The 22,225-nt window shown below is 41.1% G+C and overlaps 1 protein-coding gene across 3 annotated transcripts in view; it reads right to left on the bottom strand.

The window, feature by feature from the left end:
- KLHL12 (kelch like family member 12) overlaps positions 1 to 21,395 on the bottom strand; it is a 29,951-nt gene extending 8,556 nt beyond the window's left edge. Inside the window, exons 1-6 of one of the 3 annotated variants that reach the window (XM_045983287.1) lie at positions 21,238 to 21,395; positions 19,158 to 19,391; positions 14,417 to 14,570; positions 12,905 to 13,122; positions 6,742 to 6,891; positions 5,204 to 5,318 (exon numbers count right to left, since the gene is read on the bottom strand). In XM_045983287.1, coding sequence (XP_045839243.1) covers positions 5,204 to 5,318; positions 6,742 to 6,891; positions 12,905 to 13,122; positions 14,417 to 14,570; positions 19,158 to 19,352 — 832 coding nt within the window. In that variant the 5' untranslated portion in view covers positions 19,353 to 19,391; positions 21,238 to 21,395. Of the gene's footprint in view, positions 1 to 5,203; positions 5,319 to 6,741; positions 6,892 to 12,904; positions 13,123 to 14,416; positions 14,571 to 16,441; positions 16,489 to 19,157; positions 19,392 to 21,237 lie in introns of those variants that run through there. The other 2 variants (XM_045983288.1, XM_045983289.1) reach the window with 2 other exon arrangements.
- Between the last annotated feature and the right edge of the window lie 830 nt (positions 21,396 to 22,225).

Genomic DNA, 22,225 nt, shown 5'->3' with positions numbered 1-22,225 from the left:
CAGGTCATGGTCTCAGGGTTTTGAGATCAAGCCCTTTGTCAGGCTCCATGCTGGGTGTGGAGCATGCTTAAGATTCTTTCTCTCCCTCTGCACGGCCCCCCACCCCCCACCAAAATAATAAAACAGTAATAAAAATCTAACTCTTTTTAAAAATAGTGATGCTAGTGAATGATACCGGTATGGCTAAGACAATGAAAATACTCCACAACTGAGAGGTATTTTCTATGCTTTGTACGTTTAAAAATTTCCACTGATTTTCAGCTTTAATTCCTGCTGCTTTATGTAATTACCAGAAACAAAAAATGGCGACAACAACAAAAAAAACCTAGGGAAAAAACCATTCTTTCTTGATAATCTGATTTCACTCAGGCAGATTTTGAAGGATGGGGACATAAAAACACATAGGAAATATTCAGATTATGCTACAAAACCCAGAGAACTGACAACACTTCCTCTTATTTCAAAGTTTCTCAGTAAGCACTCTGATAGTAACTATATGTCTACAGTGGAACATGGACAAAGGTGTCAGTGTGAGTCATTCAGTTATTTTATGGTTCTAAATGCCTGGCACCCTAGATCATTGGTTCCAGAACTTCTTTGCCACAAAGCACTCTTTTCATTATTTTTCCAAGACAGACCTCATGTTCTAAAAGACGATCTACCAAGATGTATTAACAAACTAACTTCCCTATTACTGCCAGAGTTACATACAAGTGCCAATGTAAGTATGAGAACACCAGTGTTTTCACAATGAATAGATATAATTTTAGTCAGTTCTGATGTCTTTATTTAGTGTAATAGCTTTGTCTAGCACAAAAGCCATTTTCTTTTAGAAAATTTGAGAAATAACTTGAGGATTAGTATATTCTCATCTTTACTTGCATACTAAACCCCCCCATTGGTTAAAAAGATTTAGAGATTATTTGTGATTATAAAACATAAGTAAAATACATGCTCACTGGTAAAAAGAATTTAGAAAATAGAGACAAGTATTATGAAAAATGTTTACCTGGAATTCCACAACATGAAGACACACCAAAATTTAAAAGATTATTCCCTTCCAGCCCTGTTTTTAAATATTTATATAACATAAATGGGACCATATTTATTGTATCCTAGTTTTTAAATTTTTTTTATGGTTTTATTTTAAGTAATCTCTACATCCACAACCAATGTGTGGCTTGAACTCACAACCCTGAGATCAAGAGCTGCACGCTTCACCAACTGAGCCAGCCAGGCGACCCCCTCTCCAGCTGCCTATATATATATATATAAATTTTATTTATTTATTTGATAGATCACAAGTAGGCAGAGAGGCAGGCAGAGAGAGAGAGGAGGAAACAGGCTCCCCACTGAGCAGAGAGCCCGATGCAGGGCTCGATTCCAGGACCCTGGGATCATGACCTGAGCCGAAGGCACAGGCTTTACCCCACTGAGTCACCCAGGCGCCCCTCAGCTGTTTATATTTAATTTCCCGAAGATATTAACAAAAATCTTTTAATACATAATTTTATTATTCTTAGACATTTCAGGTGTTTGTAATTTGGGACTATAAATAATCACATATAATCCTGTGATAAATATGCTTGAATATGAAATCCCAGGTTTTTTATTTATTTATTTGATAGAGATCACAAGTAGGCAGAGAGGCAAGGCAGAGAGAGAGGAAGGGAAGCAGGCTCCCTGCTGAGCAGAGAGCCCGATGCGGGGCTCGATCCCAGGACCCTGGGATCACGACCTGAGCCGAAGACAGAGGCTTTAACCCACTGAACCACCCAGGGGCCCCCGCAGTTATTTTCTTAAGACAGAAATGAGAGGGCTGCTGAAGTGAAGAACGTGCACTTAAAAAAAACTTTTAATATACATTATAAGAGGAGTGCCTGGGTTTCTCAGTAGTTAAGTGTCTGCCTTCTGCTCAGATCACAATCTCAGAGTCCTATATTGGAGTCCTGAGATGGGCTCCCTGCTCGGCATGGAGTTTGCCTCTCCATCTGCCCCCACCACACCGCCCCTCCGACCTTGCTGGTACGTGTGCTTGCTCTTTCTCTCTCTCAAATAAATAAAATCTTTTAAAAAAATATATGTATATTCTAAGAATACTTTCTGAGGTTTAAACCAATTTATATTGCCACCAACAATATAAGGTTGCCAATTCATTCTACTCTCTGTAGCTGGATAGTTTTCTAATCTCTGATGCTTTGGTAGACAAAAAATTGTAGTTATTGTTTTAATTCTTACCTTATTACTAATAAGACTCTATTAGGAATTAGGTTGAATTTCCCCCCTCATATTTAGTAGTCAATTGTACTCCCTCCTCTGTGAACTATACGTTCAAGTCTTTAGTGTTTCTCTCATGTATTTTTATTCTGAGCTCTTTTTATATATATATATGTATATATATATCTTTATAGATATATATCTTTATATATAATATGTTATATAGAAATAAATAACTCTTTGTCACAGTTGTAGCAAATCCACCTAATTTGTCTTATAATGTTGTGCATGATTTTTGTTTAGTAAAATACACTAACCTGTTCCTTTGTTAGATTTTTTTAAATTTTTAAATTTAAATTTTAAATTTTTATTTTATTTTATTTTTTTTTTAAATTTTAAATTTTTAAATCTTTGTTAGATTTTTTTCTACTGCTTTGTGCCTAGGAAGTCTTTCTCTTGGGAGAACTCCTAAGTGTTTCAAGGTCTTCAGATCCTAAGTTGGGGACACTACTCTAACAAACTAATGTGAAACGAGCTAGTGAAAGGAATAATTAGAAGGAACCCTGTTTGTTCCCTGCCAATGAATGGCGGGGTGGGGGGACGGGGGACTGGACTTGTTAAGTTAGATTTCTCTGTATCATGAAGAAAGTATGTCTAAAACAGTATGAAAAAAGCACAGTAGTAAAGCTGAGGCATCTGGACAGTGCCACTGTCATTACTGGATGGTGGGGGTGGGGGAAGGAGTGTGTGTGGGCTGTGGTGTGCTCTTAGAGGACTACAGCAGACAGCCTGCAGGACTGCTAACATCACAGGGTTCAGAGACTACATTTCCGCATGTATTGATTTTTAGCTCAGAAAAGGAAATGGTAACAAATTAGAAATTGCAATTTCCACTGTACCTTCTGTAAAAGAATAATGGATAAAAGGTAAATAACTAAGACAAAATCCCCACCCATTATCTGGCATGCAATTTTTATGTAGCTGTAAATAATTTCCTTATGTGTATGCAGAAGAATCATTATCCTGGTAGCTGGTTTAGCAATCTCTGTGAAGAGAGATGGGTAAAAGACATGATGGTAGGAAGAAATTTACTTTTAAGGCACTGACAAGGAGATACTAAGATAATGTAGTTGGAGACAGCTTCAGAATTTCTTTTCTGGAACATCTGAAAAATAACCTCACAACTCTAGGGGCACGTAGAATCATATACTAATCTCTCAAGATCTTCTCTGTATTTCTAACATTTTTACACTGAAATACATCGATGTACAGTGCTTATGCCGTTAAAAAATTGCAGGAGACAAATCATCATTCTACTTAAAGCAATAAGTAAAGCTTAATTATCAATTAACAACTTCATATATGAGAGTCCACAGTTAGATAAGAGAAAAAGTAGACAAGAACAAACACAAAACACCCCACAGATCATTTATAACTTAGAATAGTGGAATAGGAAGGATAGGAACCGGAAGTGAGGTAATATCTGAGTACTTACTTAACCTGCAAGCTACAACGTCAGGCATCTTACACATACTATCCTATTTAACCTCCACAACAACCCACTGAATGAAGACATTAGTATCCTCATTTTAGACTTTTTTTTTTTTTAACATTTTATTTATTTATTTGACAGAAAGAGAGATCACAAGTAGGCAGGCAGAGATAGAGGGGGAAGCAGGCTCCCTGCTGAGCAGAGCTTAATGCAGGGCTTGATCCCAAGACCCTGAGATCACGACCTGAGCTAAAGGCAGAGGCTTAACCCACTGAGCCACCCAGGCACCCCAGTATCCTCATTTTAGAGGCAAAAGCACAGGCTCAGATAAATTGATACTTTACCTAAGGTCACACAACCATCATTGGTGGAGTTGTGATTTAAACCTAAGTCTCTTTGCTAAAGTAACAGCTAATGTATATAGTACTTTTTATTTGCCAAGAACAGTCCTAAGCCTTTTAAATAAATTACTTCATTTACTCTTCCTAACAAACTTGGAGATAAGAACTGTGATGATTCCCACTTTACAGAAGAGGCAACTGAAGCACAGAGAGGAAGTCTCCTGCCAAAGTTAATATACCTAGTAAGTAGTAAGCTGGGATTTGCACTCACACAGTCTGGCTCCAGAGTCAAGGCTCTGAACTACTGCATGTCACCAGCAAAACCCCTGTACTTTCCACTGTACTGCACTCCTGTACTTGTATACTTCTTTTCCTTCCTCTTCTCATTCCAGAATGTGAAACTACTACGTGGTGTTTGAAATAATTTTTAATCCAGAAAACAACAAAATCAGTGAAATTAAGGGACACCTGGGTGGCTCAGTGAGTTAAGCCTCTGCCTTCGGCTCAGGTCATGATCCCAGGGTCCTGGGATTGAGCCCTGCTGAGCAGAGAGCCTGCTTCCCCCTCTCTCTCTGCCTGCTGCTCTACTTGTGATCTCTGTCAAATAAATAAATAAAATCTTTAAAAAAATAAGTGAAATAAAATTATACCTTTTTAAAAAAGAAATATTTTATTTATTTATTTCACAGAGAGAGAGAGAGAGAGAGAGGGAAAACAAGCAGAGGGAGTGGCAGGCAGAGGGAGAGGGAAAAGCAGGCTCTCCACTGAGCAGAGAGCCTGATATGCGGCTTGATCCTAGGACCTGGGATCAGGACCTGGGCTGAAGGCAGACCCTTAAGCTAGTGAGCCACCCAGGCGCCCCACTGAAATAAAAGTATAACTTATACTGTCTAATACTTGACAATTTAGAAAGTGTTGTTACATACTCTATCCCATTTAATCCTTCAGTTATGTGAAATAGATAGGGAAGTATCCTTGGTTTGTAGGAGAGCTCAGGGTGGTAAAGTGACTTGTCCAAGACGACAACATTACTAAAAGATTACAAACAGGTCTGACCCAGGTCTTTGTACTTCTTACTGAATGTTTTAAACTACATCATGCCACCAAGAGGTGTTGAGAAATATCCCTTCCTCCTGCCAAGATGCTAGCTTACCTAGACGAGCCCTCGTCCTGGGTCCCTGCATCTGACTTCGCAGTTCAGGCCTCAGATGAAACTTCTTTGCTTCATCAACTAGATCCCTGCACTGCAAACTACAGCGGATGAAAGGCTGAAACACAGCAGACAGTACAGTGACCCACAGGGGCCACATCTGTAATATACAAGTATAAATGGCACACATAAGAAGTAACTTCTTGATACAGAAAACCAGTTCCAAAAGGGCTGCTAGTAATAACTATGCAGTGGGTTTCCACAAATTAAGAGAACAATTTTTTAATAGACAATATATTATTACATGGTTCAAAAATCAAATGACATAAAAAGAGGTACTGAGAAGTATTCTCTCTCCACCTCAGCAGTAGGCATTAACTCTTTTTATTAGTTTGTTTGTACATCCTTCCAGTGATTACACAAATACGAGTAGGAAATAGCTAAGAAAAATCTTAAGGGAAAACCAAAAGGCCTCTGTTAATTCCTGGGATGGTAGGAAGAAGTAAGTCTTGCCTGAAATACTTTCCCCAAGGTTCACAGCACCATCATGATGACTGTGTCTCCTGACGGAGCTCTGTACTGGGCAGCTCTCCTTTATATCCCCAGGTTCACTTCACATCCTTCCCAATCCGCTTGCTGGCTTAGAAGGCTGGCCTATGTGAAAAATGTCATAGGGTCCCTAGGCCCTCTGGCTTCTGGCTGGGCTGAGCCAAGGAGGAGCTCTAGAAGAGCTCAGAGGGAGAAGGGGAGTGAGGCCAGGCTCCCTCACTGCGGGATGAGCGGTGAATTTGGGATTTCAGTCTCCTGAGTTGGACTCAAGAGCCTGCACTATGAACCACAATGTAAAGAATAGAGCGATGGCTATATGAGTTGTTAGAAATTACAAATATGAGAAAAAGTTTGATACGTGGCACTAACCAGCCTGCAACTGTTCTGTGACCTGGAAAACTGTTTATGTTGTTAAGATGTCTGGGTCTGGGCCAGGAGGAGGAACACATTCACTGACCTGGGTTTTATTTATATGTTAAGTGGCAGTTATTTGCCCAAAATATGGTCTAGGTAAATCGGTGATACATATGGTAAAAATTATGAAAACATACCACACAGGAAGAACTTGGGCTGGAAAGACACTTTTAAAAATAAACAGAGTATTACCCAAATTGGTACTAAAAATTCATCGAACTACTTTCATGTTGGTATCAGAAGTCAAAAATAGACTTGATAATCAAAGCATCTTTTTCAGGGCAATTTGGAACAACTCATGTTTGAAGGAGAAGAGGACATTTATCATCTCATGTTGCTTATGTAAAACATATAGGGACGTACAAAACAAAAAGACAAGAAAACAAAAATTAAACCACAGGTTTCCATCTCCAGAAGGCTGACTTGCCAAGCGATCGTCTGGAGACTACCTAGCGCCACCCTCTCCGGCATTCCTGGACAGGCTGACTGATGTAGGCTCATAACCAATTCTGTGTACACAATACTAAGCTGCAAGAGATATTCAAGGCTTTGGATGCTGTGTGCCTTGCGTGCCTTACCTCAGCATCTATTACGTCTGTGATGTACCTGGGGGTCAGCAGGGGCATCCGGACGTACTGCAGCAGGTCAGGCAAGGATTCTTCTCGCTCCTTCTTGGCATGCTTCACCCAGTTGATGACAGCTTCAAAGACGGGCTCTTCAGAATCCACCTAAAAGGGTGTAATTACACAGCATGGAACTCTGTTTTTCCAACTATCTCAGAAAGCAACCATGCTTTCTCCTTCCTGTTGCCCATGCTCTCCCACATTTATTTCTTCTCTTCCAGAAATCATTAAGCACTTGGGAAAACAACACTCGTCCCACACGACTCACTAAGACCAGTTAAAGAGCTGCAGTCAAACTGGATAAAAAAAAATCTGAGATAGGGCCCAATATAAACCATCAGTCACAAGTTGGTTTTTACTTCAGAAGTTTTTCCATTCCTGAATTTTTTTTCTGGTCATTTCTGAAACTTTACAAGGGGAGGAGGAATCTGTTGCCCTACTCAAAAGCATTTTTTGTTCACTTGTTTTGTTTTTTTAAAGTATGCTCTTTGCTCGGGGTGCCTGGGTGGCTCAGTGGGTTAAAGCCTCTGCCTTCAGCTCAGGTCATGATCCCAGGATCCTGGGTTCGAGCCCCGCATCGGGCTCTCTGCTTGGCAGGGAGCCTGCTTCCTCCTCTCTGTCTGCCTCTCTGCCTGCTTGTGATCTCTGTCTGTCAAATAAATAAATAAAATCTTAAAAAAAAAAAAAAAGTATGCTCTTTGCTCAATGTGGGGCATGAACTCACAACCCTGAGATCAAGAGATGCATGCTCTACTGACTGAAGTAGCACCCCCAAAATCAGCTCTTAAGATAACTTGTGTCCAGTAAGTGTTGTCTGATACTTCCAGGATTGCTTCCAGGATTGCTCCCCAACTCTTCCATCCAAGCCGATGAGGCAGGAACTTCTCTTACGTCATTATGCTATAATGCTGCAGTTTCCTAAGAACTGTCCATTAGCATCTGAACAATTCCTATTTATCAGGCACTGTGCTTGGCGATAACAAATATAATCAATCATTTGGGGAGTATATCTGTTCTGAGGTACCTTTCAGAATGTGACAGTGCCTAGATAAAGACATCATTCTGTGAACTTTTCTCAAGAACTAAAAATAGAGAAAATGTTTCAGAATATTCATTTATTGGCTTTACCAAACACCTACTAAGTGCCAGGCACAGGGCTGGAAGCTGGTTATACACTGGTAGCAAGTCAGACATGAACTTTGTTTTTATGCAGGGAGAGAACGCAAAAATGAACAATCCCACTTTGTCATTATACACCATGTAGGAAAAGTACAGGGGCTAAGAGACAGAATAACATGAGGTTTCCTAATTCAGACTGATGGGTCAGAAAAGGCCTCCCTGTAGAAGGAATACATTTCAATCTGAGAGATGGGTAGCAGTTAGCCAGGAGAGAGAGAGAGGACTCCAAGGCAAAAAGAGCACATGCGGGGCGCCTGGGTGGCTCAGTGGGTTAAGCCTCTGCCTTCGGCTCAGGTCATGATCCTGGGATCAAGCCCCGCGTCGGGCTCTCTGCTCAGCAGGGAGCCTGCTTCCCCCTCTCTCTCTGCCTGCCTCTATGCCTACTTGTGATCTCTCTCTCTCTCTGTCAAATAAATAAAATCTTTAAAAAAAAAAAAAAGAGCACATGCAAAAACCCTAGAGCTGTACTGCCCAACATGGTAGCCACTAGCCATGTATGGCTATTTATAGTTACATTAATTAAAATTAAGTTAAGTTAAAAACTCAGCTTCTCAGTCAACTAGCCACATTTCAAGTGCTCAGCAGCCACATGTGGCTACAGATTAGCCAACGGGACGGCACAACTATCGATCCTCTCCATCTTCACATCATAGTCTACTGGACAGCACTGGCCTGAGCAAAAACAGACTACAGGCTGGTGTAGTAGAATGAATGAGGGAGAGGAAGAATGGTAAAAGATCAAGCTGGAGAGGCAGCCAAGAGACAGCTCAGAGAGAGCATTAGAAGACTGGAATTTACTCTAACAGCAATGGGAAACCACTAAAAGGTTTCAACCAAGCTTGTGATATGATCATACTGATGTTTGCAGATTACCCCGACTACCATGGGTAGAACAGTTTAGAAGGGCCAAGAGCTGGGATACCAATTAGAGGCTCCTCTGGTACATTAGGCAAAAGGTGACGGGTGCTTTGGGGTGCCTGAGTGGGGTGCCGTGGTGATGGGTGCTTAGGTCATGATCCCCATAGTCCTGGGATCAGGCCCTGCGTCAGACTCCCTCATCAGTGGGGAGTCTGCTTTTCCCTTTCTCTCTGCCACTCCCCCTGCTTGTGCTCTCTTTCTGTTAAATAAATGAGTAAGATCTTAAAAAAAAAAAAAAAAAAAAAAGGCGGTGCTTAGACTATGGCAGTGGTGAGAGAAATTTATGCACCAAATCTATGGGAGGTCAAATTAACCCAGCCACCTGATGCATTAGATACAGAGGCCTGTGCAGAAGGCGGTCCACAATTAAAAGTCTTTTTTCAAAGACAAGAATGACAAGCTAATAGTTGTAAATAGCTACATGCTAGGCTCTGATACAGTCTAGATTCAAATGAGATTTATCAATTTATAAAGGGGTTTTCCAATCCTAAGCAGATATCCTTGATCTTACTGAAGACAATAAACTAGTATTGCAGAGAAACAACTAAACTGGGAGGAAAAAAACCCTGCATTAATACTTCACTACGGAGAAAAATTTCCCCATCATAAATTTTCACAGGGAACTATTTTACGTATTGGATACTGATATTTAATGATCAGAATGGCCCTATGCACTAAGTACGATTACCATCTATGGCAGAGGAAACTGAAGATTAGTGGTTAGGTTAACACGTGTCACACAGCCAAAATAAACCCCAGGATGATTCTAAAGCCCATGTCGTTTCAACCAGTACAATATACTGTTTCCCATTGTGTTAAATACTGTCATTTTATATAATTAAGAGAAGTATTAGTTGGGGAGTAAAACATCTGGTTCCTCTTTCTGGCTGGCATATGGAAAAGAAAAAAATGTGCCATTTGCTGTCTTTCCAGAAAAAGAGACAGTCCTGACAGAGGCTGATGGAAGACTATACAAAAGAGTTCTCCAACTCTTTTCGTCTCAGTTTCTGAATAAAAAAGTTACTAGTCTTATAAAAAAATAAGAAATAAAAGATACAAATTCTGGTTTAAAAAAAAAAGTTATTAGTCTTTTGCTATACCTGTTCCATTTAATTTTATTCCAAAGGTTATATAGTTCTAAAACAAATGATTGCTGTAACTGCTTGCTGATTCGGTCAATGAGAAACTAACTAGGCAATCTGCTCATCGTTTCTTGGAACAGAACAATCTGGAGCCAGGTTGCCCAGATATGAGGACTGGTTCTACCACTTACTAGCTCTTGTATGATGGAACCCCTTGAAGCCTCAGTTTCTTCCTCTGAAAAGTGGAGACACTTTTGAGAACTACATTAGATAAGATATACCATTAATAAGGTATATCTTATTAATGGTATATATATTAATATGGTATATGCCATATTATTACCAATAATACCAAGAACGGTACCATTAACATGAAAAGTCCAGAGTACAGGGATTTTTATCTTTTTTGTCCACAGTCAGATCGCAGGCACACGGAACTGTTCTGGATACACCGCAAGTACCCAACATATATTTAATAAAGGAACCAACAGTAAATGCTGAGTAAGTTTTAGCTCTCTTATTATTATGCGCAGCAAAACTTCAAGTTTTACTCATCCTATGTACTGTATTTTCTCATGTATGGATAAATCAAGAAAAAATCAAGACATTCTAGCAAGTTACCAGTTTCCCAAGTCTGAAGAATGTGCCATTTGTCTATACCTGGCATTTCAGCGCATGGACACAATGTCCTACCATAGCAAGAATGAGAACAAAACCTTAGAAATATTTGGCTCAGTAACATTTGTAACAGCAGCTTCTCTGGACTAATATGACACCATGTCGAACTGTAATATGATTCCTCTTTAGTTGGGAACAATGTCACCAAAGTGCCCTAATCAATTTTCCCTCAGAAAATTCAGTAGGGAAAGGCAAAAAGAAAAAGTTGGCTAAAATTTGATAAGAGACATTATTAATACTACTTATTATATTACATAAAAATCTTAGTTTTAATAAAATAATTATCATTGGGTTTACAAAAGTGTATTATAGGATTTCTTTTTTTTTTTTTAAAGATTTTATTTATTTATTTGACAGACAGAGAGATCACAAGTAGGCAGAGAGGCAGGCAGAGAGAGAGGAGGAAGCAGGCTCCCCTGCAGAGCAGAGAGCCCGATGCGGGACTCGATCCCAGAACCCCGAGATCATGACCCGAGCCGAAGGCAGCGGCTTAATCCACTGAGCCACCCAGGCGCCCCTATTATAGGATTTCTTTAGCAAATTCCTTCCATAGCACTTAGAAAATTCATCACACTTTGATTCTTTCCAATATTAAACTGAGGTGCCACGAATTTCTGGGCTCTGCGAGGCATTTTCTGGGAGCTACTAACTAGAGAATTTGACCACTGGAAATTAATGCTTTGGGCTTCAAAGACATCTCTAACCCTATATTGGACTTCTCACTCCAACTGTCAGCCTAACTACAGATCTCCTGAAGTAAAAACTCGGCTAAGCTACTGACACTGTAATTTAGCATTAGGATTGACCAACATCCTTCCTGCTGGGGTAAGTCACTGAACCCTTGCCTGCCCGGGCAAGGGCAGGTAGTTTCCCCTCTGCTAGGTGAAAAACAACTCCTTCAGGGCTCAGTTCACATGTCTCTTCTTCCCACTCCGTCCCACTCCCAGCCCTGTCAGGCATTTATCATCCGCCTCCTGCTTATGATCACCAATCTTTTTTCACTTTTTTTTTTTTTTTTTAAAGATTTATCCATTTATTTGACAGAGAGAGAGATCACAAGTAGGCAGAGAGGCACGCGGCGGGGCCGGGGGGGGGGAGCAGGCTCCCCACTGAGCAGAGAACCTGATGTGGGGCTCGATCCCAGGACCCTGGGATCATGACCCGAGCTGAAGGCAGAGGCTCAACACACCGAGCCACCCAGGCATCCCTTTTCACTTCCTTTTTGATCCACTTCCTTTTTTAAAAAAATTATTTATTTATTTTAAAAGATTTTATTTATTTGAGAGAGAGAATGAGAGAGAGAGAGAGAGCTTGAGAAGAGGGAGGGTCGGAGGGAGAAGCAGACTCCCCGCCAAGCAGGGAGCCCAATGCGGGACTTGATCCCGGGACTCCAGGATCATGACCTGAGCTGAAGGCAGTTGCATAACCAACTGAGCCACCCAGGCACCCCACTTCCTTTTTGACCCACTTCCTTTTTGATCTCATTTTAACTTAGAAGGTTTAATTCTTCTTTTTCTCTAACTTCACTTTGAATAAGTTCATTACTCTCATTTATACTCTATAAGTTTTGTCTTTTTGTCTGTTCGCTACCACTACACGGAGAACTACTGAAAACAAGAACTGTATCTTACTCACTTTGGGATCCATAGCACCTGGCACATACAGTTTATTGAGAATATCTACTGCTGTATAGCAGAAAGTCTTAATAAATGTTTGTAAAATGAATGAATGAGTAATAGAGAAGTGTTCTAGAGAAATCTACTTTATTTCCAATTTCTGCTTATTCTACACTCTCTTTAATAGTGATTCTTGGGACACCTGGGTGGCTCAGATGGTTGAATGTCGGCCTTTGGCTCAGGTTGTGATCCCAGGGTTCTGGGATCAAGTCCCTCAGCAGGGAGTCTGCTTCTCCCTCTGCCTGCTGCTCCCCTGCTTGTGCTCTCTCTCTCACTCTCGCTCTCTGTGGCAGATAAATAAAATTTTAAAAATGGTCAGTTGTAAGACATCTAGAGAAACATAAAAAAAAAAAAAGTGACTCTTAAACATTGGGATCATACATTGAGGAAGGTGGCTAACTCCCTCCCATAAAAATGCAAATAAATTTGGCATATATTTCAGGGTATTGAGTGAAACCTTTGGAACCAATACTGACACTTGATTAAGGTGCCCTCCTACAGAAACACAGTAATTCCACCTTGTTTTTCCCAAGTTCTGTAATAGCCCAGTCTTGAAGAAACCCGAATACCAAGGCAAATTTGTACCTGAATCTCATCACATTTGATTAGCTTTTCCACCTCTCCTTGACTTAGAAGAATGAATTCTTCATGCTGTACCACTTCAGGAAAATGCTTCTGGCTAAAAACCTCAGCTGCTTGCATCAGGTCAACGCAGTTGTGAGTTTCAGCAAAATCCCTGATACCCAGGCAATTGGAGGGGTCCAACTGACTTTCTAAGAATTCACAGCAGGCTTGCTTCACACCTAGGACAAACACAGACAACGAACACTTCAGGGTACTTGACCAGGTGTGAACTGGTCTACATCCTTGGATCGAGGTATCTTCTCTACATATCTTCTCTACAAGGTAACAGAGGAAGCCTGGCTCAACACCTGATGATCAGATTAGAAAATTTTATGCTTAAGGAATTCAATTTCTGTTTCATGTGCTATGTGACCTTGGCCTTCACAACTATGTCTCTGTTTTGGCTTTAAAATAAGTATAAATAGGGGCGCCTGGGTGGCTCAGTGGATTAAGCCGCTGCCTTCGGCTCAGGTCATAATCTCAGGGTCCTGGGATCGAGCCCCGCATTGGGCTCTCTGCTCCGCAGGGAGTCTGCTTCCTCCTCTCTCTCTGCCTGCCTCTCTGCCTACTTGTGATCTCTCTCTGTCAAATAAATAAATAAAATCTTTAAAAAAAAAAAAAGTATAAATATAGTAAGACAAATTGTTGGACAATTTGGACAGTGGCACAATTAAAAATGCCTTTAAGCCTCTTGGGAATCAAGCTTTTGTAAAACCAATCACAATTTAACATAATGTACCCAATTTCTACTCTATATGCAAACGTACTGAAAGACTCCTATGAAGGAAAACTAGAAGACACTAATGCCAATCTCTTATTTCTCTGACTGACAAGTTCAGATCATAAATCGAACTTTACAGCTGTGCACCTGTGCAACAGCTTCACACTGTTTTCAATCATGCATTAAAAAATGAAAATTTTCAACGTGTTTGAAAAAACTGAAAATCACAGAAATATCAGGGCAGATTAAGACAGACAGACTGAGAATACGAATGTTTAATCCTGTGAAAACATTATATACTTTCATTTTTGTATGTCAATTTAAATTTCCAAGAGATAGTTTACATGATTCAAAAATTAAAAGTACAAAAGGGTTTACCATGAATAACCCCTCGGCCTCCCTATCTACCTGGCCTTCTAGTTCCTTTCCATGTAGGCCATGAATAGTTAAGTATCAGTCTCCTGTGTTTCTCTGTAGAGTTAGTGTATACATATATGTAAGAGAATGTGTCTATTATTCCCTCTTCCATTTTTTAAAAAACAGAAAAGGCGTAAATACTCTCCTTTAAGGAGCCAAATACTCACATGTGGAGAGGTTCTTTGAAATTACGATTGAAATCTGATCTTCTGTGCCACAAACAGTAAACGTGAGTGCCCACAGTCTGTCTCCGTGATTTTCAGGATTAAGTTTACACCATTAATTTTAAACAGTCCCAAGGCTACCCTGGCCGACAGCAACTTTAACATCCGCACCTTTCAGCTGCAGCAGACAGGCTGCAGGGAGCAGTTCTTGCACGTTCTCCACTGTCACGTGCACAGTTTCAGTGTACACAAAGTCCAACAGAATTTCCATGGTAGAAGCAGTTAAACCTTGAATATCAACATAGGGTTTCCCCTTCTCTGAAAGCTGAAGATTCAAAGGGTATGAAATAATGATGGTTATAATTCCATGAGATGAAGGCAGAATCTCATATCCAAGAGCTTAAAGGGATGTTAACATTAATTGAATACATAGCTTTAAAAAATTATGGTCTAATTTGTTTGATTTATATAAAGCAAATATGGCATATATCTGCAGCTCTTCAAATTGGGGGCAGCTGTATGTAACCCAAGAGCACACAGTGAGGTTGACACCTTGGAATATCAATTTTACTAGTGAATAATTTAAAACACTACTTTCATAATAAAACAAACATAGATCTATTACAGAATAGAATGCAAGAATTCCGTGAACATACACTACTGTGCCTGAGCTTTTACGATAAAACACAAAATTTCAATGACGTTTCATGCTTGTAGAGGACCCTGTGGCTTACATTGGGATGTAAGCTCCAGATCCTCCAAGACTACTCAGTATCGTTGTTTGTCCTTAGACTACACTTGGTAATGATGAAACATGCAAGTCATCTTAAGGGGCCTTCTACTGTGACGCTGAATATAACTGAACTTTTGATACTTTTTCAAAATTGGATTGAGTCTATTTCGGGATTACTGAATTGTTAGTGGCATATTTAGTCCATAACTTAAGAGTTATGAGTATCAAAAAGGACAGATAATCACAGAAAACTTTGACCAAGAGTGGAAATCTTCAGTTTTACAGGACAGTAAACTACCTGGAGACTGATTACCTTATGAAAATTTTATTATATCTTAACCTTAGTTAGAAATTAAAATTACTCACAAACCTTCCATTACAAACTAAATGACTTTATCATCTTTGATTTCTCCATAAGCCCAAAATAATAATCAAGAAGTATTCTCGGGGCGCCTGGGTGGCTCAGTGGGTTAAAGCCTCTGCCTTCAGCTTGGGTCATGATCCCAAGGTCCTGGGATCGAGCCCCGAATCCGGCTCTCTGCTCAGCAGGGAGCCTGCTTCCTCCTCTCTCTCTGCCTGCCTCTCTGCTTACTTGTGATCTCTGTCAAATAAATAAATAAAATCTTTTAAAAAAATGTCGTTAGTAATCATTTTGGAAAAATGTTTTATTAACATTGCACCAAGTAAAAATATTTACAAACAGAAACATACAAGTACATCTATTCAGAAATTTCTTATTCAACAAACCATATTCCCATCAAATGACTTAAATATGAAAATATTTTGCTATTTATTAACTCAGAACAATTTATAGTATCATTTCACATTTATATTTGCTTTACAATTTTTCCAAGTGCTTCTTATTTACTATTATTTCACCTAATTCTCACAGCAACCTGGTAAAGATTGAGAGTTCTGGTATTATTCCCATTCAAAGCAGTTATGTGACTTAACCAAAGTGTCTTAACTAGTAAGAGACAGCTAAAAACCTCAGGTCCTTTTGTCTCACTCAAATGCTTTTCATTGGACCTCATTCAAGGAGCATTTCAGGGCTGGAAGAGAACAATGGACCATCTAGTTCAACTACTTTATTTTAAAGATCCACCCAATGAAGTTAGATGGTTGTCAGGGTTTACAAAGCATTGATAAGAGAACTGAGTCTCGGACCTAGATCTCTGGACCCTCTCCTTTATATCAGTTACTTTTAAAAATAAAGACAAACCATCTGGCATTTTCTTGCCTAATACCAGTTTTTAAAGAAAGACTATAAAATAATCCCTGATGAGAAAAAAGAAAGAATTCTTTTATAGAACTCCATACCAATTTCAATGTGCAGAGAGAGCAAAGACAGGCTAATTTTCCTCAAGCTGACAAAGAACAGGATGTACAATATATAATTAGTAGTCAGCAGTCCTGCTCCGTTAGTACCTCATGCTCAGCAGCTGCTGAGAGAACCTCCTTACCCAGTTAAATGCCAACTGCTTCTGATGCTCCTGGGCAGTTATTGTTTCTGGAGGAAAACACAGGATGTGATCGGTGATGTTGTATTACACAAGAGCGTTTTAAAATTAGCCTGAATTAGCAGGACTGATCTGGCAGGTTTCCATGTTTTTCCTACCAGCCATAAGACCAAGCAGTGGCTCAGAGCATCATAAACTATTTTGGCTTTGAAATTATAGAATATAAAAATCCGCATTATCAGAGGCTGAGGAAGCACAGTAGTTAAAATTTGTATAAAGCAACTAAGTAAGATTTGTATAAAGCAATATGGCATATATTCATAGCTTTTCAAATACGGCATATATTATTTAGGTTTAGAGTCAGAAAATTTAGGAGTAAACCCCACCTCCACCATTTATAAGCCATGTGACCTAAGGCAAGTCATTTAATATCGGGGACCTTGTTTCTTCGTTTGTAAAATGAGATGGCAACATCTCTCCATAGGGTGAATGAGATATAACCATCACTCTCCTATTCAGATTCAGCAGCAACACCTTCACTAAGGTAAAAAGATTAAAGAAAATACTGATGGTTTAAAAAAAAAAGTCTTTTACGATTTATTTGAGAAAGAGGGAGAGAGAGAGCACGTGCGCATGCTCATGAGCAGGAGGAGAGGGAGAAGCAGGCTCCCCTCGGAGCAGGGAGCCCAACGTGGGGCTTGATCCCAGGACCCCAGGATCATGACCTGAGCCAAAGGCAGAGGCTTAATGAACTGAGCCACCCAGGAATGCCCCGTTTTTTTGTTTTTGTTTTTTAAATTTTTAAAGGGGCGCCTGGGTGACTCAGTCAGTTAAGCCTCCAACTCTTGATTTCGGCTCAGGTCATGATCTCAGGGTTGCTGAGACTGAGCCCTGCGTTGGGTTCCCCACCAGAGATTCTCTCTCTTCCTCCCTCTGTCTGCTCCTTCCCCCTGTCCCTGCTTGCGTGCTCTCTCTCTTAAAAATTTTTTTTTTGAAAATAATGTTAACATGAGATATTTCAGGGGCGCCTGGGTGGCTCAGTGGGTTAAAACCCCTGCCTTCGGCTCAGGTCATGATCCCAGGCTCCTGGGATAGAGCCCTGCATTGGGATCTCTGCTCCGCAGGGAGCCTGCTTCCTCCTCTCTCTATGCCTGCCTCTCTGCCTAGTTGTGATTTCTCTCTGTCAAATAAATAAAATTAAAAAAAAAAATGAGATATTTCAGACATATGCATAAATACAGATACATGATATAATACACTGGTGTACTCTCAACTCAAGCTTAAAAAACTTCAAAAGCTTGGGTGGCTCGTAAGTTAAGTATCCAACTCCTGATTTCTTTCTTTCTTTTTTTTTAAAGATTTTATTTTTATTTATTTGACAGAGATCACAAGTGAGCAGAGAAGCAGGCAGAGAGAGGGAGGGGGAAGCAGGCTCCCCGCTGAGCAGAGAGCCCGATGTGGGGCTCGATCCCAGGACCCTGGGATCAGGACCTGAGCCGAAGGCAGAGGCTTTAACCCACTGAGCCACCCAGGCGCCCCTAACTCCTGATTTCTTGATTTCAGCTCAGGTAATGATCTCAGGGTTGTGAGATCAAGCCCTGTGATAGGCTCCATGCTCACCTTCCCTTCTCCCTCTGCCTCTATCCCCCACTCCCGTACTCTCTCAAATAAATAAATCTTTACAAAGAATTCAAGATAACTGATTTAAAATTTAAAAAACCAGACTTGAGATTTTGAAAAATAAAAAAAGTTGCAATGCTCTCTGTTGTTTGGCTTTCTAAGAGCACTTCACAATATATTCAAGAGGCTTACTCTACATTTTAAGTATTCTGCCAATTACTAAAGCGGTTTTTTTTTTTTAAAGATTTATTTATTTATTTATTTATTTGGAGGGGTGGGGAGGGACAGAGAGAGAGAGATGCTTCAAGCAGACTCCCAGCTGAGTGGAGAGGACCAGGAGGGAAGGCAGGCTCATCTCATACCCATGAGATCACAACCTGAGCTGAAACTAAGAGGAGGAATTACTCTAAATCTACAGTGGTTGCATGACTGTTGATTTTCTTCATATACTGTTAGGTGGAGTTGGATGAGGACTGAATCCTACTCTTCTTTCCTTCTCTCCCCATTATCCTCCTCGAATTCACTTTATTTTTTTTTTTTTAAAGATTTTATTTATTTGACAGACAGAGATCACAAGTAGGCAGAGAGGCAGGCAGAGAGAAGAGGAAGCAGGTCCCCCGCTGAGCAGAGAGCCCGACAACGCTGGGCCCGATCCTAGGACCCTAGGATCATGACCCGAGCTGAAGGCAGAGGCTTTAACCCACTGAGCCCCCCAGGTGCCCCTCGAATTCACTTTAAAATATTAGACTTTAGAAGGAGAAAAAAACCAGGAAAACAAATTTTAAAAATAAGTAAAATCCAGTAGCTGACATTTGTTTTACCACATGCCAGACACTGCTCTAAACACTTCACATGTGATTTTCTCAAATAACTGTCACAATAACCGTATGTGATTACACATTGCAAATACCCCTAATTCAGAGATGAGGAAACTAAGATATCATCTAAAGGCAGATTTTGACCACAGTCTGCCCACCGAACCACCATACTACAGAAATTTACTATTACATCAAGCTTCTACTATTTTATCCAATGAGATGAGACAACTACAAGGTTGCAAGTGTGAGTTTCATTTGTGAGGCGGTGACTGATCACTTACCTCGCTGGTGAACATGGCACAGAAATAGTCGCTACAGGCAGCTAGCACGATCCGATGGGCAGGGAAGTCTTTCTGCTCTACTCTCAGGGTCACATCACAGAGGGTGTTGCTCTTCCGGAGAGAGTTCATTGAATTGAGGATGGATTTAGCGTGAGTATTTGTCATTATGTCTTTGGGGGCCATAATGCCTCCCATCAAGTGATATGGAGAAGGAATGAAAGGGGTCCTTGGATGCTGCAAGTGCAAGAGAAAAAAAACCCCAGAGCACACTTGAAGGATGAGGAAAATTAAACATATTCAATTAGCTATACAAATTAAGGCGGCTTCCTCAGACCCAAACACAAGTAGAGAGTACTCCTTTTACTGGTCTTCCCCCAGCACTCTAGCCACAAACCCAAGTAAAAACAATCTCCTCTTCCTCCAAATTCCAATATCGAGTGCCCCTACCACTTGACATTTATTATAATCAACACCCAACTGTACTGTAAATGGAAAAAAACCATACATACCTTGCATGTCTTCACAATGCTGTCACAGTCTCAAATGATAAAATGAAAAGATAAAATTTCCTAGAGGTACGATATCACTATTACTTAATAACCATAAACAGATTAAGTAGGTAAGTATTTAGAGGATAGGTTTCTGTTTTATATTTTTTCCTATACTAGCAGGTATACCTTAAATGTTTAGAAATCAAATGCAAGAAAAGAAAGATTGTGTATTCAACTTAGAGCAATAAAGGCCAGAGTTACTGAAAATAACTTTTTTCTAAAGACATAGGCAAAGAATTATTATGACTTCCAAATATATCTGGATTTCTTCTTAAAATGACATTTCAAATGGGGACCCAATACCTACCCTGAGTAATGGAAATACTGCACGCTTACCTATGGGCTCTCACGTGATTAAGTTATTGAAGGCTCTACATTAGTAGCAAATGTCCAGCAGTAATTCTTCTATACTGAAACCAAGAGCCTAATTATTGGGGTAGAAACCTATTAAAACTCCACTACTAATTTCACTGCTATAGCCTGTCACTTGCAAAGTTCACTTACATGCATCAAGTTAAAAAAAAAACTCAGTAATACATTCTTAAAAAAGACCCAATGTACTTTTTACTTTCTTGACTGTTGACAGGCTTTAGTGACCTTTTTTTGGTTTCAAGGACAATTTCTGGGGAATGAAATGGGATGGTTATTAAGAGAGTCTATTTGGAATCTATAATTTTCTGATATAATCCAAGGAAAAAAAATTAAACAATGATCTTCAAGAGTCCACAACTCACAACCATAATTTTTGAATAGCACGAACGAGATCCTAAATTCTCATCTACTTCTATACGCAGTTAGCATTATTATAAGAACTCTACATAAGCTCTCCAACAACCTGCAAGATCCATTTTGCAAAACAGGAAGCGATTCATCAAAGTATATGACGTTTTTCAAAAGTATTTTCCTTAAGTCTATTTACTTCCAATTCTGGAAAATTAAGAAAAATCTGAACAGATGCCCATTTTCGGTGAAGATTTTCTGAGTTAGCACAGAGCTCAGCCTAGGACTGGGTTTTACAGTTTGTGTGTCACAACCGACAGTTAACCTTAACTGAGTGTAGGCTTCCTCCTTGGACATTCCTGCCTCATCAGGCAAAACCTCAGCTCTATCTTTCCCTCTCACCTTTCTGGAACTTCTGTTAACATCTGAATAGAGGGGTTCCACCATGGAAGATTCGGGGAGAGGGCGAGAGCGGAAAAATGTCAAATTCTGGAAAGACTAAATTCCAGGTGGAAGAAGGGGAGGATTCCAGGTGGGAGAAGGAAAGACAGTCTTCCCTTCTGACAACACCGGGGAACAGCCCTGGCAGTTCCAGGTGGAGGTCCTGGAGGGGCGCGGTCAGGAAGGGGCTGAGAGGAGGTCGCTCTAGACCAGAAACGCCCCCGGCCCCGCAAGCCTCCCTCAACTCTCCGGTGTGTCTCTGCGTTCCAACCCGGAGGGAGTCGATGGATGGGGGAAGGGCCGTAAGCGGGAGCCAGGGGCTAGGAAGGGAAGGGCAGAGCTGCCTGCCACCTCCTCCTGCAACTCACCTCCGCTCGCGGGCCCACCCAGCCACGCCGGGCCTGTTCCCCGCCCGTGGAGATTGGGTGGGGCGCGGGGCCAGCAGCCGGCTCAGGAGGAGCCCAAGCGCTGCCGCCGCCCCAACCCGGCGGCTCTGGAGCCGTCACCGTGGTCGTCCTGGATTTCGCCTCCGCGGCCGCGCGACGTAATGACGTAATGCAACTCGAGACCCGCCCTCCTCCCTGCCCCCGGTTGCGTCACGTGAGCAGGAGGCGTCATATGACCTTCAGGTACCCGGGTGCCGGCCTGGGCCCACTTACAGAAAGGCGGAAAGAAAAGGTGGGGCCGGGTGGGGTCCGGCAAAGAGGGGCGGGGTGTACAGTTCTCTGCCGCGTGATTGGCTGAGACCAGATTCTGCCCGAGTCCCCCGAGACCCAGCAGATGGACGAGATTCCACGTTTCTAAACTCAGGGGCTGGTTGCAGGAAGCATCTTTTACCTGCCGGGTATTCAGGAACCCTCTCACATCGAGAAAACCCACGGGGGCTTCAAGTTTCTTTGCGTCCATTGTCCACAACGGCCTTATCCCGCGGACCATGGCTGTGGGGAGAATCCTCTGAGCCTTGCGATCCACTGACCTCAGCATTCTCTGCATCACAATGGGCCCATCTTCACCCTTGAGGTGGTTCTCCTCTATTTCTTGTAGTGCAGGACAAAGAAGTGGAAGGAACTTGTGGTCACTAGAAGTTGGAGGCTGTGAGGGAAATTGCAAAGGATCGGTTGGGAAGTCCCAGTAGTCATCATATCCCCCTCTTTCTCTTCTGCTGGATTTTCACCAGCTCGTGGGTGCAGAGTGTTCAGTTTAGGAATTTTGTTTCTACTTGATTCTGGCATAGTTATCTTAGTGGTCCAGAGGGGAATGAGGAATTACCAACTTCTATGCATGTCCAAACTATTTTTGATGGTACAGTGCTTCTGCCTTATCCAGTGGGGATATGTTCCAAAGCTTCCAGAGGAT

Source organism: Meles meles, chromosome 17 (assembly GCF_922984935.1).
Source record: "Meles meles chromosome 17, mMelMel3.1 paternal haplotype, whole genome shotgun sequence".
In the NCBI taxonomy this organism is placed as follows: Eukaryota; Metazoa; Chordata; class Mammalia; order Carnivora; family Mustelidae; genus Meles; species Meles meles.
The sequence above is the reverse complement of the archived record's forward strand: the minus strand, read 5'-3'. Positions and strand labels throughout refer to the sequence as shown.